At 42.7% G+C, this 16,627-nt stretch overlaps 1 protein-coding gene across 2 annotated transcripts in view; it reads left to right on the top strand.

Annotated features, from left to right (window-relative positions):
• Positions 1-16,627, top strand: part of ODAD2 (outer dynein arm docking complex subunit 2) — a 1,108,894-nt gene that overhangs the window by 896,167 nt on the left and 196,100 nt on the right. For both annotated transcript variants that reach the window (XM_085631770.1, XM_085631771.1), the window contains exons 15-16: positions 4,398-4,552; positions 7,610-7,852. In XM_085631770.1, the coding sequence (XP_085487896.1) occupies positions 4,398-4,552; positions 7,610-7,852 (398 nt within the window). The remainder of the gene's footprint in view (positions 1-4,397; positions 4,553-7,609; positions 7,853-16,627) is intronic.

Here is a 16,627-nt window from a genome sequence, read left to right as displayed (position 1 = left end):
GCACCCTCTCACATAAAACTAAGCACCCTGCCTTCAGGATTGATAAGGCCTGCCATAGGGGTGACTGATAGGTTTATATGTGTAGTGATAGGATGAGATATAGTGAACCTATATCTCAGTAATGGGTGCATGCACCACCTTACTCAGGCTGCAGTAGCAGACCTGTGGTGTCATTTTGGAAGGCTTCCCTGGTGTGGCATAATACATGCTGCAGCCCCTGGTAAGCCTCTGGGGTACCTATGCCCTGGGTACATAGTATACCATATACTAGGGACTTATAAGGGCACCCCAGAATCCAATCTGTGGTGTACCTAAGGTACATGGAATCCATTTAGAGAGGAAGCAGCTATGCTGGGGTCCTGGATAGCAGGGCCCCAGCCAGACTAAAGTCGAAAAACAGTTAAACATCAGCAAAAAGTGGGGGTAACCATAAGAAGCATATCCTGCTCTCCTACAGCACAGTCACCAAGACGTAGTTTGGAAAAGCGACATGCTCACTCGTAATTAAAACAACAAAGAAGTTCAAGTGGATGGAAAGGAGTACTTCGGCTTGGGGACACTGATAAGAAGAAGACACAGGAAATGGTATGCCACAACCAATAGATATGGAGTAAAAGTAAGTGGCAAACACAGAAACGAATTGAAAGGAAGGTCAGGATGTAAGCCTCTTTTAAGATTTATATTAAATTCAATGGGTTTCACAAGCAGAGTGCAAGCGCTGTGCAGGCATAACCTAAAAAGAGCTAATCTGGGGTATCTTGATAAAACAAAAAAAATAGCATGTGCATCTTTGTTAAGAATTAATCTAAGAGCAGTGGTTTACCTACAATTGAGCAATACATAGCCTTTTGTATGTCCATTTCAGTGAAACTTGCAGATCCTTCATCTGAAAACCAATCTTTATCTAACACTGCTACCAGGAGTTGGACTCTTATACAGACCCAAGCTTCTATGGTAGACCATTTGGCTAATCTCAAATTTCACAATTTCACTAGTGTTCACTGTTCTTCTGATCTATAGCTCTTTATACTTAGGGGTCTCAATATCAATGAAGAGTACATGATGGGGAAGGAAAAGTTTCTTATTGTAATCCTAATTCACAATTATGGAAATCTTTATTGAATTTATAAACAACATTCTCACCTCCCTTTTAAACCAAGAAACAGGTTAGAAGAGTAATGATTAAGATCAGGCCTGATGCCTAAAGTGGCACTGACATTCTGAAGGGGTAGTTAACTTTTACCCTCAGTTTCTGCCTTGTTTTCTTCTTCTTAAAGAACCAACATAAAATGTGTTTGTTTTTGTCTAAATGGTTCTTAGATGTACTTTAAATTCTAATTGCTGTTTTTAAGAAACTAAAACAAAATATATGACCATGAGGCCACATAGAAGCTTTAAGAACAAAATAGTCCTGAATGGCACAACTTTGGAACGTGTATCGAACGTGGTATACCTGGGAGTCACTCTAGATTCTAAACTTTCCTGGGCCCCACAAATAGAGAAATCAAAGACCATTTTAATGCAAAACTCTATTCCCATTGTAAAAAAACCAAGCTGCAACGTCCTCAAAATCCATTAGTCCTGCTCTGGAAGTATACCAGGCCAGAGCCCAAATTGCTGCTTTGTATGGTGCAGAGATATGGGGAGGCGGTACTCTCAAATCCCTAACCACTGGTGAGAATACAATTTTGAGAATGTTTGTGGCACTTCCTCAACACACCCCACTGATTCCCCTGACTTATGACTTGGGTATCAAACGCTTGGAGCACCTAGCAATTTGGAGAACTTATCATTCTGAATTAGAATTTGGACAACACCGGAGCTAGCAACATACAGAGAATCACTTAGTGAACTGTTGGAACTTGACACCCAAGTTACTTTCCCCTGGTCGATCCATATTAGAACATGGCTCTTTTATCTAGGACTGAGCAGATACTGGATGAATCTGAGTCTGCTGACTCCTGAATCAAAGCGTAGGATCAAGTTTATATTCTGGAATTTTATTAGGCACAAGGTAGCTTCAAACAGTACATTGGGTAGGCTCACTATGCAATTCCTCCAGTTTAAAACGACCCCCTGTTTTGAGCCATTTATGGATGAAATAGAACCACAATTGGCAAAGTGTCTATATCTGTAATTCAGATATGATATGTTGCAGATAAACACGCTCATCTCCAAATGGACAACGTCACACTCTAAGGAGGGCGAGTCTCACTGTAGCTTATGCCAGCTGGGAGTTGATGAGGATATTTCACACGTTTTGTTTTTTTGCCCAGCCCAGGAAGTTGATAAAACCAATAGGCAGGTACCTTAGTGTCAGGAAACTGAATGAAATGCTGCGAATATTAAAAACAGATAGCTCCCGCCTCATAGTATTTGGGCTCAGCCGATTCCTATTGGCTATTAATTTTATAAGGAAAAAGAAAGGGCAAAAATTCTAATTCTATAAGCAGGACGCCAGGCGGAAGCATGTACTTAGTGGCTATGGTGCATTATTGAGAATGAGCAGTCCATATTTAAAATATTCAAGGGGAAGAGACACCCAAACCATGCACCATACTGATGCCCTGGTACTATCACTTAGTGAAGATAACAACCCTGTATCTTTGGAGAAGGTTGACTTGATAGGCACTGAAGATGGCGGAACAATTATTTTAGTGGGGTAGGAACACTGGAAAGGCTATTGTTTAAGTTCATATGGTATTGAAAGTGAAGCTGACAGTTTCTGTGTAATTACCAAAACATTTTTATCTGTTAAGCATTTTCATAACTCTTATATTATTAGCAATACTTTGATGATCTTATGAATTGATAGGACCTGCTTTACATATGCATTTTATTGAGCTTACTTTTAAGTGCATGTAAACAACATTAACCTTTGCAACTTTTGCATAGGCACTTTAATTAACTAATGCTGATGCTCGAGCGTAATGGACTATCGTAAGAACTGTGCCACTGCACATCTACTGTATATACACTTTAACAGAAATCAATGCTTGATATAACACAAACAGCATCATGCTGCTCACGTATTGCACAAGCACTTTACATAGTAGTATGACAATAGGTTAGCCTTCAGATTGTTGTGGCTACCCTGTTGGATATGCGAGACCCTGATTTAAATCCATTGTAAATCCTTACAAAACAGATGTACTCTGGTGCGCTGTAGCAAGCAACGAATGAGTGTATTTTTAAATTCCTATGCATGTACTGTATTTTATTTGTTTTTTACTTTTATGGCCTCATAGGCCGAAATAAAGTACTTTGATTGACAAAAAAAAAAAAAAAAGAAAGAAACTGGGGCACATGCATTAATCATAATACCAGTCGCAAACGGGGCGATTCGCAGAATCTGCCCCATGCGACCGGTATTTTGGTATTTGGGATGCATCAACCCTAATGCAAATTCGCAAAATAGGTAATCGCAAAATTTGCAATTACCCAAATTGCGAATGCATTTAGGGAATCACAAATTGTGATTCCCTATTTGGAATGCAACAAGCCTTTCCTAAATTCGACTTCCTATTTAGGAAACGCTAATTACCATCAACTGCAAGTTGATGGTAATTTGCAAAAACGTTGAAAAATGCACAAAAGGGCATGTGTGTGCGCCACATGTGCACACATGCCAATTTCGGGGGTGCGTCAAGGTGGCCTTTTGGCCCCCTTGCGCCCTTGAAATTGCATGCGCAATTTGCGAGTACCTATTTGGTACTCGAAAATAGCGCATGCAATTCCCATTCATTTCTATGGGCCTTTAGGCCCATCGGAATGAATGGAAGCTATTCCTTAATTGCAAATCATAATTTGCTATTCCCAATTAAGGAATATGTAAGAATAGCTAATATTTTAGCGAAACCTACATGCACAGGCAATTGCGATTCCAGAATTGCGATACCTTAATACTCGCAATTAGGGAATTGCAATTGCCTACCTTGATGCATGTGCCCCAATAAAAGGTGATGTTAGAGAGGCATTTGTTTGTGATACTTTTGCAAAATAGATATTTCTCTTTCAAAAGAAAGTGGTCCAGTCTCTTGCACTGATTGTCTATGGTTCTAAATCCAGTGAACTTACCATTATGAAGAATTGGAGAACAGTGTTACTATTTAAACTGTTTGAGTGGTTTCCTAATGTATGCTGCTTTTATTTTATTTAATTGTATAGTGTAATCTGCCCTGCCATTTACTCAAAGGTATTTGCACTTTGCTCTTCTTTTGATCACAAATATCGCTGTTGTGTGCTAACAGACAATACAATTGTTACTATTTGTTCCCTCACTTGTTATACATATTGGTGTTTTTATGTAAATCAGTAATGAGTTGACTACTACAAACAGAGTTTTCTTTTCACTGTGTTCTGATCTATTTTTTTTTTCTATTTTGGATTTATTTCAGTGTGCCGAAGATGAAGAAACCCGTAATTTGGTTAGGCAGTATGGTGGCTTGCAACCACTAGCTGCACTTCTCAGCAATGCTGATAATAAAGAGCTACTGGCAGCAGTGACTGGGGCCATATGGAAATGCTCCTTAAGTCCAGAAAATGTTACAAAGTGTGTTTACATCTTTATACCTATTTCTTATTTTTCATGTGCATGCCTGAGTGTATTTTAGCAACTGAACATTGACAGAGTTATAGCTTAGTACCGAGAAACATATTTCATCTTTTAAATAATTTGAAATATTTTGTTTTAACATCTGTGCCTACACATGCAAAGTGATTCAAACTTTCAATATAAATTGACAGTGAAAATACTAACCCCTAATAATTGGTAAAAATATATTTTTGCTTCTGACAGAATTTCTTTACTTAAATTAATGTAAAGCACATTATGTCCACCTGTGTCATGTGTCTTAGTTAGGCCCATGAAGGAATACTGCCATTATCCACCATGTACACATTTCTTACATTGCCTTTCCCTTTCACACAATAACCTTTTACACACATTTGCGTGCTGGACAATACTGCATTAGTTACTCTCAAACTGCTGTGCTTACTGATTCAATTTTGCAAGTACATTATCATGACTCCTTGAACACCATGTACAAGGCCTCGACACGCATTGTGCAAATGTTGTCGCGACACGGCTATCTACAGACTATAACAATGCTGGCTTGCCCAGGACTCACAAGGATGCTTTTCAATATAAATAAACAAGCATGTCCTGGTTTTTAGTTAGAGAAGTGCTTTGCTGTCATTGGTGAAATCTCTACACACTGGAGCTTTAGCTCAGGAGCTTGCTGATATCTCTGCAAAGGGTGTCCAGCTTGTGACCAAGATGGGGACTTACATTCTTTACATTCTTTCCCTTGAGGTAACCGGAGTTGGATCATACAGTATGGGAATTCTTGGCAGAACACACACACATGCCCTAGTCACTTAGGTTAGGGACTGCATAGTAAGAATACGCCAGATTTCTATATTGTGTTATATTGTGCATATATACATTGTCTCAGCACAATGGTGGAACTCTTTATTCTGTTCACTGTCTTAGTACTTCGAATAACTTTAACTGCTTCTGTCTATTGATCTTTGCAGCACCTGTAATCTATACTAGAATCACATTGATTAAATAAACATTGAAAACATCCCATTGTGTTCCTTGTATATTACTCTTAGAGTACAAGAGCACAAGTGACTGGGAAAAAGGGTTCTAGATCTGTTTCCATGATCCTTGGGGGATCAGGATTGTCATGTTCAGTGGTTGCCAGAACCATTTGCTACCCACCTAAGTTAAGGGATACTCATTGTGGCACTGTGAGCTAGCTGGCCTATAGGACAACATATCCTGAGGGGGTGCATAGAATCAGTCTGGTACAATCCCAGAGGTTATGCTGTCCACAAACATGCAGTTCCTACCATAGGGTGGAAACTACACGGCATGGTGCCCAACTTTGATTGGGTACTTATTTTAGTGGATTGCCCGAGTAGTTCAGTCGTGCCTTCTCTGGGACCGCTACTTACCGCCAAACTGGAGACATCCATGGTGGTAGTGAAAATCCTCCTCACCTGAGTAGGTAACCCCTATGTATTCGCTGTAGGCTGACACAAGATGACAGACTGAGTGCTGAAACTTTTCAACCACTCACCCCCAGTCAATAGATTTGGGTTAAATCCATCGTACTTTTTCTCACCATGCCACCCCAGTTTGAACCCAACCATATGCAAATCAGTCTTGACCATGTGCCTCATGGGAACAGTCCAGACCAAACTGCCAAGTCAGGTCCTCCCTGGACCGGAAACTAGCATCCTGGGACTGGTTTCGGGGTATCACCCTTCATTAGCCAGGCTAGCTTGAATCCAGTGGCACAGTGAGCCCGGGACCCACGTCTGGGCATACCCTGCCAACAAGGATCCTTCTCTCCAGTGATTTTTAAATGTGTTCATTTCTTGTTCTCTCCCTTCACCCTCTACAGGACTCATCCATTGCTCTCCTGTGCACTCCTAGCTCATTTCCATATTTTTTTTATATTTTTGTGTTTCGAGGATATAGCAGTTGCTAAGTGCTACTTTCTTTTTTGCATTACAGTATAATTTTTGGGGATATTTAAACAATTCTAAGATGCCCACCATGTGTAACACATGCATTGTGATACACTGGCAGCCATTTTGACTTTTTTTTTTAATTAACTTAACCAATCCAACATAGCCTGCAGTCACATCTGAAGGGTGAAATACACATATAAACATAAAGTGCACTCAGGCAAAAAGAGAAATGGGCTGCCAGGCTTAAAAAAATGTAAAAGCTTTGGAATAACCACTATGTAAGCACTAACTTGTTAAAGGCATTACCTATTGGCTTTGCCGGTGCTTGTCATATTACACTTGGAAGACAAACGGTTACTGGGGCTGTGAAAAGAGGATCAGTTATTGAATTTATTTTATTTTACTTGATATACTGATTTGAATTCTTCGGAGTCACATTTGAAAGAAGGAGTACTGAAAGTCATAGCACCTTAAGAGCCAGTGTTTAACTGCATTTACCTTGGGAGAGTTGCTGCGACTATGTAGGATATGAACAATGCTGCAAAAGGGAAAGTAGCTGTTATGGGTTTTGCAGATGGACTTCTCTTAGCAGTGTTCCTACCCTCCTCATTTCTGTTTTAGTTAATTGTAGGCCCTCAAACAAGGTTACTTGTTTACATTCTGTTATTAGGTGCGGGGGGCCCAGAGTCATGCTGGAGCTTCACCGGCTTCTTGTTGGTAGCTGCCTCTGATGCAAAGAATACATTATTAACCTTTGCTTTCCTTGTATTTTGCCAAAGCAGAGGGTGTATGTTCTGTATCCAGAACACGTTTGCATGAGAAGTTTCACAAGTTCCTTAATTCCACAGACTGTCACTCATTTGTTTCACAGTATAGTCACGTTGTGCAGTAGTTACAAAGATGCTAACATGATATCCATAAGGAGGTTACAGAGACTCTATATGTAACTAGACTTCTAAGTGGCTCAACTAACAGTAAACTTAATTAAAGTTGTCCTGACTCTTTTTAACTCCATTAACTCTTGCAATTGTCATGTTTTTTGTAAGAATGTAGTATTAAAAAGTTCTGAGATACATACATTGAACACACATCTAAGTAATGTATCTATTTTTTTTATACCTAGGTTTCAGGAGTACAAAGCTCTGGAAACATTGGTTGGATTGCTTACTGATCAACCTGAGGAGGTCCTAGTTAATGTTGTTGGAGCGCTGGGTGAATTTGGCCAAGAGCCAGCAAATCGAGCTATAATTCGGAAAAGTGGTGGCATCACTCCTCTTGTTAATTTACTCACAGGAACAAATCAAGCACTACTTGTAAATGTCACAAAAGCTGTAGGAGCATGTGCAGCTGATCCAGAAAACATGACGTAAGTTTTGGATCCTGTTTTTTCCCCAACCCATCACACCCCAAAATACACTCAGCCTCATAATAACTTTGTTTGAACACTATGAATGGGGTATATATATTTTAAAATTCAATCATGGGTACATCTGTCATCCAATTAATTTTTTTACTTTGTAACTGGTGAACACTCACAAAGATTTGTAGGTCCAATGATTTGAAACATAGCCTTCTTGTTGTTTTGTAAACAGACATGGGACATGGACATCATTGATAATCTAGGGTAAAGATTATACTGGTGTATAATAAAAATAAAATATATGCTTTTATTAACATTTTCAAATTCAGCAATTATCAGGTATAAGAAAATACGTCTTACTGCAGTTGTCACTTTTTCTCCCGATTTGGACTACCAGATGCTGATTTTCGACTCTGCACTGAAGCCTAACCAGGTCCCCGTGCCAGTGCCCTCTTCCAAAAACTGATGCATGTGAATTGACAACCCCAATTGACAAGGGCTTTAATCCCCTTATAAAGTACCAGTGGTGCCCGGGGCATAGGAGTTAAAGGGGTCACCGGCACCTGAAGCACCTTTTGTGTCAACCTTAGTAACCCAGAAACACAGATGACAGCAGTCCTGCAATATAGATTGACAAAGCAGTACAAACCGCTCAAACTCGACTTTGCCCGCACCATATATGGTAAAGTCATTGGACTATTTTTAATATATGCCATTCACTCACCCCTAAGGGTATCCACCAGAGCCCAGGAGGAAGGGTGCATTGTATAAAAGGTGTGCACATATAAGTGCAAGCTTATATAATCCCTATATTGGCCTTTTCAATTAAAGGATACTACAAGTGATAAGCAGTCCATAGGATATAATGGGCTGGCACCTAGGCAAACCTGAGGTTGGCAGCTCCATTATGGTACCACTGAAATATGTCATGTTTGGTATAAAACAACGTGTCTCATCACCCCTGACACGATTTTGTGTCGAGGACGTTGCGGCATGCACCTAAGTGGCTACCTCAGAGGTTGCCCACCTGGAGGCCCCAGCCTTTCCTTTGCTCTGGCTACCAGCCTGCAGCTGCTACTATAAAGATAGGAATCTGACCCGAAGTGTCAACTCTTCCAGCAGTCAGAAACAATGGCCTGGATGGGAAGGAGCTAACATCTTCCGCCCTAATAGGATGGCTAGTGAAGTGGCACATCAAGTCTGTGAGCTTCAAAGCCTTCACCGCCTGTGGTATGCAACCAGGCTGCCTTTCAAAGGAGGAAACAGCCTTCCATCTGCCCCCAGGCACATTTGCACCAGGCAGGTGGGAAAATGAGGTATTCAGGAAGTGTACACCCCACGAAAGCTAGCAACACCTCTAGGGTGGGCTACCTGGCCTGTGGAGCTAGGGAAGGTTTCTGCTATTTTTATACATTGCTGAATAAAGGGTTCTGGGTAGAACATGTGGCACACACCCCCGGATATGGTTGCCTCATGGGCGGATTAACGACTGGGCTCGTAGCCCATTGGCCACTTGCACCCACACCCCTAAATCTAGGATTGAAGGGCTACCCCTGACAGCAGAACCTCAGTTCTGATCTGACGTGCAACAAAGGACCCAAGAAGTGAACTGAGTCTGCGACAACAGGAGCTGTACAAACCAAAAGCGTGATACTCAGCACCTGTGGCAACCTTCCTGGAATGGCAAAACTGTGACTCGTCCTGGTCCAAAGCCCAGTTCGTCAAGACAGAGGGACCCCTTTGAGAGCCAAAGAAAACTCCAGACTCCCCTGGACAAGTGGCAATATTCCCCTGCACACCACAGGTAAAAACAACGTAGCAGAACCAAAAAATCACTGGTCCTTGGGCTGTCTGAGGGAGCACCCAAAATTAGATAGTGCAATGCATTGTGGACAATGTAGTCCTGACTTCCAGCAAGTTTCAGGCAGCTACCATTTTCCCCCAGACCTCCGTATGTTGAAATAACTTTCTGCTGACCTTCACACTGCCATGGCTTATTGGTCACCAGTCCAGTAACCAGCAGCTTTACTCGACCCTGCACCTCAAGGGAGCCCCAAAAAACCTTCATCCGATGTCAGCAGTGACTTTGTTGTCGAAGTTTTGTACTCAGTTTCTCACCGGCACCAAGTGGTAAAACCAGTTCTCCTGTGACTCCCTCTTCAGCACCAAGGACAACTACAACAACTCTGCACCCTAACTTTTCGAACCAGGTAAAATCTAACTGACTGTCGAGGCTTGGTCCTTGGACTGCATCATTTTTAACCTCTTTGGCTCCAGGCAACTCAACATGTAAGCGGCTGATTGTCACTAGTGCTTTTTCCCCATTGACCACAGTGACAACGTTTTGCAGTATTGTTATGCACTGATTTAGGTTTGCTTTTAAAATCCATACCTTCAGGTATACGTATCTGGTTTACTTCATTCTGGTGTCTAGATTTATATACAAATCTGCTTTATTTTTATAAATTGGTGTTGGATTTCTCTCAAGTTGTGTCAATTACTTATCATCCATGTTGTTACTCTGAAATGTTTACCACATTCCTCTAGTAAAGCCTGGCTGCTCTTTGCCATTCTACCAGGATTGAGCTATGGATGTATCATTGTTAATCCAAGGACCATCTTTAGGCATTGTGAGAGTAGTGCATGGTGAAGCCTAACCAGCATCACCACATAATACTCCACCTTCCTACATCAGGTACTCTAGCAATGTATGAATTTGCTATATGGACTAACACCAGAGCAAACCTACACTAAGTTTGCAAATTGGTAGTCTGCCTATACATTGTCCATTCCCATCACCTACAGACCATGATTCAGTCGCTAACACCATACCATCAAGAAGTTTTACATTACTAATGATGCAAGTAGCAGCAGCATCACCTTATTTCCTTATATTCTCTTAAACATTGTGAGATACATCCTCAATGCACATCTCAGTGCAACAGAAGCAACATCTTTAGCTATCATGTGCCAGCAAGCTCATGCCTGTTGTTATGACTCTCCACTTCCAACCCATTAGCATCTGCGATATTTGCTCATTCTAGAAATGTATAAAGTGAGAACCACATATTTTTGGGTCATGATACATGGGGTAGCAGTCTGGTGAATGTGACTTGTGCATTGTTACTACACACTAAGGACCTGATTTACAGTTTGGCAGATGGGTTACTCCATCGCAAATGTGATGGATTGCCTGTATGCCTTATTGCAAGGCAATTGCATCCTTTGACAGTTGTACAGAGGAGGAAGACATATCTGGCACATTTCTGACAGAGTGACCATCTGCCAAAGTCTAAAAGAGGCACAAAGTCTCTAAGCTAGTCTTTCCTGTTAGATAGGGGCCCTTGCACCCAGCTAATAGCATCACATCTCTCAGCCAGCGACAATGCTATAGCAAGAATGTATCTAGTCCAAGCTGGTATATATTTAACAAAATCTAATATTGCCAATAAGGGAGAAGGGCAAGAGTTATTTCAATCATTTTCCACAGTGGTAGCCAGCCCAGGTTAACAGAGTCAGTGTATACTTGATGGCAACAAGAACACTATATCAAACTCCAGGCAAAAAACTCCAACTTCACTGGAATGTAATGACGTCTATGGAGGTTTATAATGTGTTAAAACAATGAAAGCAGAGGGACACCACAAGGTCAAACCAATGCTAATAAGAGCAAATAAATAGGATATGTCCTCCCATCTATACTGATGCTACAACTAAAAGTTATCCTATGGATTTATAGGGTAAGCAAACCGAAATCACTCATGAAGGTTATATAGTTTGAGTCTAACAAGTCAACATGATTTCTGTTTTGTTTTTTAAACCATCACACACTCCATTGGTGTCATGATTCATCATTGGCTCACTGGTTAGGGTCAAGGTATAAACCCTTCGCAAGTAATTTTGGTCTGTCTACCCGATAAATACATAGGATGCTTTTTGGTGTACAGATTATAATGTATTCACCTGTGCTTACTGTACAAATCAAAGCTTATATACTGTGATAACAGTAATACTACACTTCTCTGAGATCCATTTCAGATTTATGTACCAGTTTCACCGAGCATGTGCGCAATTCAGGACTTGCATTGTGTGCTGTGTTGTATAGATTATGATATAATGAGGGAAGGTGGTAGTGATGATATGCTGTAGTGCACTGAATGCTCGAGTTTTCTTTAGAAAGGATGGATAGAATCTTTTCAGCAAAAGGGTCTCTCAGAATATACATGCGGCATCCTGACCAGCCCACCTTAGCCATCAGTTAAGGCAGTGGACAAGCCAACATTGTATTCAAAGTGGCAAGGGAGTGTAATTACCCTTTCACTGCATGATGTGCCACCAGGGGCATCTGAGGATACCAACAGTATGCAAACTGAGCCTGAGCCGTGCATAAGTATTGTTCATATCAGAGACTGAATAGCCCTCTTTATTGTACAGTAGTATTTAACGTATCCCACATCAGTAGCAGCTGTTCTCTCAGCTACGCCAGTCAAATCAACGGTCCACAAACAGATTAGAAAAAGTCTCTGTTGCAGGTGATAGTAATGTTAACAAATAAATATAGCAGATTGGGTAGGATAATTATTTTTATGAGGGCTATTCTAGCCAGGGATACAGGGAGGTCTACCTATTTTGCAATCATGTCTTGATTCTCAGAGATTACCATGCAATACGTCTCCCTAACAATAGTCTCCACTTTTCTGTGGAACAGGCAGGTCTCTCATGGATTCCTCCTGCTACTAAAGTGGGAACTCTATCTCAGGGACAGGTGTTGCTAGTGTCAAAAGGAGTATTTCTGACTTTCCTTAGCAAGCCCATTAGTCCCATAAATCGAATGATCCCCCTAATGATAGGGGAAATAATGTGGTCTTGCACCCTTACATATAATACAATGTCATCTATATAGAGGGAAGTCAAGTAACAATAGCCTCACATACCCTGACCTCTTCTGATATGACGATGCTGTCTAAGAATGCTAGCTGAAGGTTCAATGGAAAAGCAAGAAAGAATAGGAAAAGTGGGTACCCCTGATTGGTGCCCCTAGTTATCTCAAAGTGTGGTGATGTGCTCTTGGGCCTCAGGTGGTGCATCCAAAAGAAATATACAACCAATGATGCCTTTGCCCAAGCCCATTCTATGAACGGTGGTGAACTGAATGCCCATTTCACCAAATTAAACGGTTTTTCATTGTCTGGTAGGACCACAACAGCAGTAAGGTCAAGGTATGTCTGTTGGAGAAGATCAAAGAATTTACTAACAGTATTCGATGCTGCACACTGAGGTACGAACTTACCAGATCAAGCAGAACCATGCCAGTCATGTACGGCTGCAGTCTTGTGGCTGTACTTTTCGCTAAGATGTTGGTGTCTGTATAGATAACTGGTAGAGGGCGTAGTTGTAACACTTAGTTGCTACCCTGGTTTGAACAGTATAAAGACTGTGTCTTTGCATAATAATGGAGAGAGGGAACCTCTTTCCCAAGCCACTGCAAACATATCTAGAAGGTTGGGCACTAATATACCAAAATGTTCCTTATGAATGCCCAATGTGAGATGATCTCCTCCCAGAGCTTTACTCGGAGACAAGGATACTGTCTCTTTTACTTCTGTTGCAGAGATAGGCTGCACACTCAATGTCCTCTAACCAGGCCATTGTGACTGTACCAAGATATCGTCTTATATCTGCCTCTATAGCCTGTACCTGATTTTCATATTCTTCAGTATTGGAATTTAATAGATTTACATGCTTGAATCATTTCCCATCGTTGAAGTGGGAGTCTCACAGTACCATCATAAAGCAGTATTTATCACTATCATAGGATATAATGCCAATAAACCAGTCAGTTTAGTAGCCTATCTATGTCCTTTTAAAAAAAGGACCAATCAGGTGACAACACGCTCTAGAGCACTCCCAACAGAGTCTAAGTCCCTCAGATTTGCTACTGCGCGTCATGTGAAGGAGTCTCCCTGAGCTCTGCTCAGTTTCTTCAGCAATTACTTCTTTTTAGATCATCCAAGATTATATTTCATATTTCATTCCTCTGACCCTGGCACTAATATGTCAGAGTAGCAGAATACAAGGTAATGGATTACACAATATGTCTACCCTTTTCCTCAAAAACTCTCACTTTCAGAGAGATTAGGCTATTATTTGGACTACAGTCTGTCACTTCTGATGAAGCCAGTGATGGATCCTTCACCTCACAGGAGAGGTCAAAGGGAGAGATTGCGCTAAGGGTCTGGTGTAAAAAAAAAACTGGTCATCATTCTTGATAAGGCACTTCTCACAGTGAGAGAGGAAACGTGAAAAATTGTCTTCAGAGGCAGACCCTACAACTCCCTCTTTAGCCCCGACACTACATCAGGGAAATCCTCATGACCTGATAATGAGATGTCTATGGTAAACCTGCCATCAAAGTCATAATTAACAACAATATCTGAAAGAGACAGTTATTTATAGATTCCTTACCTTAGAATTTCCCCCAGGCTCAGACTAGATCTAGAGAATTTTTTTCAGCAGTACCCCTGCGTGTCAGTAGGTGGCATTGGTCGACTCAGCGTCTCTCGTCGGCATCGTGGTCACCGGGATGATGTTGCGGTGCCTACTTAGACGTCGCCCTGCGCGCTGACGTCAGTTCTTTCTATTTCCGTGCCAGCCTGGCGCAGATCCGGAAAGAGCTACCCCTTTAGTCCCTTTTTGAGTAAGCTTTTTTTGACGTTTTGTCGACTTCTTATTGAATCTTGGACTCCTGGTGTGCGAGGGATGTCCCGCCTTCGGAGCACCTTCAAACCCTGTGAGGCTTGTCACATGTTGTTTGCTGTGACGGACTCGCACCTTGTATGCCTTTGTTGTCTGGAGCGCGACAACAACTCGAAGTCGTGCTCCGACTGCTGGGCCATGAATCCAAAGTGTTTGAGGGAGTGGTCCTGAAAGCTCTTGGAGGCCCGGCAGTCGGCTTCACGTCACTCTCGGTCTCACTCGCGAGGAAGTTCTCAAGATCTCTCATGGAGCCCCCACACCTCATCCCATTCCAAGTCTTCGAAGTCCTCGCGTAAGTCGAAGCACAAGAAGAAGGCGAAGAAGCACCGGTGCTCTTTGCCTTCTCCCCGTCGGTCGGCGGAACTAATGCAGGACCCAGAGCCGCTCCCCCAGACAGGGAATCCAAGAAGCTGGATCATCTCGGGAAGCACACTTTCTCTTCCTGCACCTTGGCACTGTGGTCCGCAAATCCCGAGTGCCTCTTGGGACGATACGCCCATACTATCTGGGATACGGATGAGCAAGTGCTGCCTTAGTGCCTGGAGTAGGCCCGGGCCGTTCTCTCCCAAGCAGTGGCAGATGGGAGGGACACAGCTAAATTCACGATTCACTGTGGACTGGATAACACCGACTCACTAGGTAGAACGATTGCCACGTCGGTAGCCCTTAGGAGCTACGCCTGGTTGAGGAGGTCTGGCTTTTCAGGGGATGTCCAGTCCACCTTGCTGGATATGCCCTTCGATGGACGTCACCTTTTCGGTCACATAGCAGACTTGGCGCTGGTGCGCTTTAAGGATTCCCAGGCTACGGCCAGATCCTTGGGCCTCGCTGCATCTTCCTGTCCACCTAAGTCTGATTTTCGCTCCTTTCGTGGCAACGGAAGGGGCGCCCAGCCAGGTTTGACCCAGTCCAGCCACCAGTTTACGCAAGCTGCCCAGTCTCTGCATGGCAGAGGATGTGGGACCCTGCAACCTCGTGGGTCTGGGACCCAGCGGGTGGGACAGTCCAGCCTTTCCCTCCCTGCAGCAGCCATCCTAGCCTGACCTTTCAGGGCCACCAATGGCCAGTGGGTGGAAGGATTCGCCATCACCTCCCCCACTGGCAAACCATCACGTCGGGCAGGTAGGTTTTGCAAATAGGCCTTATGGGGCTACTCCCTCCCCTTCAAGTCTACCCCTCCCTCCATGCCACGGTTTTTTATCACATGTCGGAGGATCATTTGGCGTTTCTCCACCAGGAAGTCTCAGCTCTCTCGGTCAAGGGAGCAATCAAGAGGGTTCCTGTGCCAGAAGTAGGTTGTGGTTTCTGTTCCCGCTACTTTCTGGTGCCCAAGAAGGACAAAGGCCTGCGTCCTATTCTAGACCTTGGCTTGTTACTGGAGGACCTTCAGGCTTGGGTGAAGGAAAAATCCGCAATTCCTCTACAACAGACCGGTTTCACAAAATCAGTTGGGACAACAACTAACATATTAAGCATGGCTATGCTTATGGACAAGGCTGCAGCCACACGATCGTCTCTATACCTCTCCTTTATCGACTACAGGGCCGCTTTTGATCATGTTAATCGCATCAGACTTTGGTGGGGGCTCCCTCAGCCCCTACTCAACTTGATCATAAACCTGCACACGAACACATGGCTACAGGTGAAGCTGGGTAATGGAACCTTCCTGTCAAGACACATTCCCACGGAAAAAGGTCTGAAACAGGGTTGTGTTTTGGCACCCACTCTCTTTAATCTGTACATAGCTGATTTAGTCCCGCTGCTAATCAGCTGTAATTAACACGCCCCCAAATTAGGAGACACAGCACTTCCCTGCCTCCTTTATGCAGATGATGTAGTCCTGATTAGTAAAACAAAAGTAGGGCTACAACATTTCCTAAATACAACGCGGGACTTCTCCCAAGCAAACGACCTAACGATCAACCTGGACAAAACAAGAACAATGATAATAGGGAATAAAAGGCGACAAACTGCAGCCTGGTTTTGGGGAGGGACCAGAATAGAAGACACAATAGTGTGTAAATA

Source organism: Triturus cristatus, chromosome 10 (assembly GCF_964204655.1).
Source record: "Triturus cristatus chromosome 10, aTriCri1.1, whole genome shotgun sequence".
Classification (NCBI taxonomy): Eukaryota; Metazoa; Chordata; class Amphibia; order Caudata; family Salamandridae; genus Triturus; species Triturus cristatus.
Note: the sequence above shows the minus strand (reverse complement) of the source record. Positions and strands in the feature narration are given on the sequence as shown.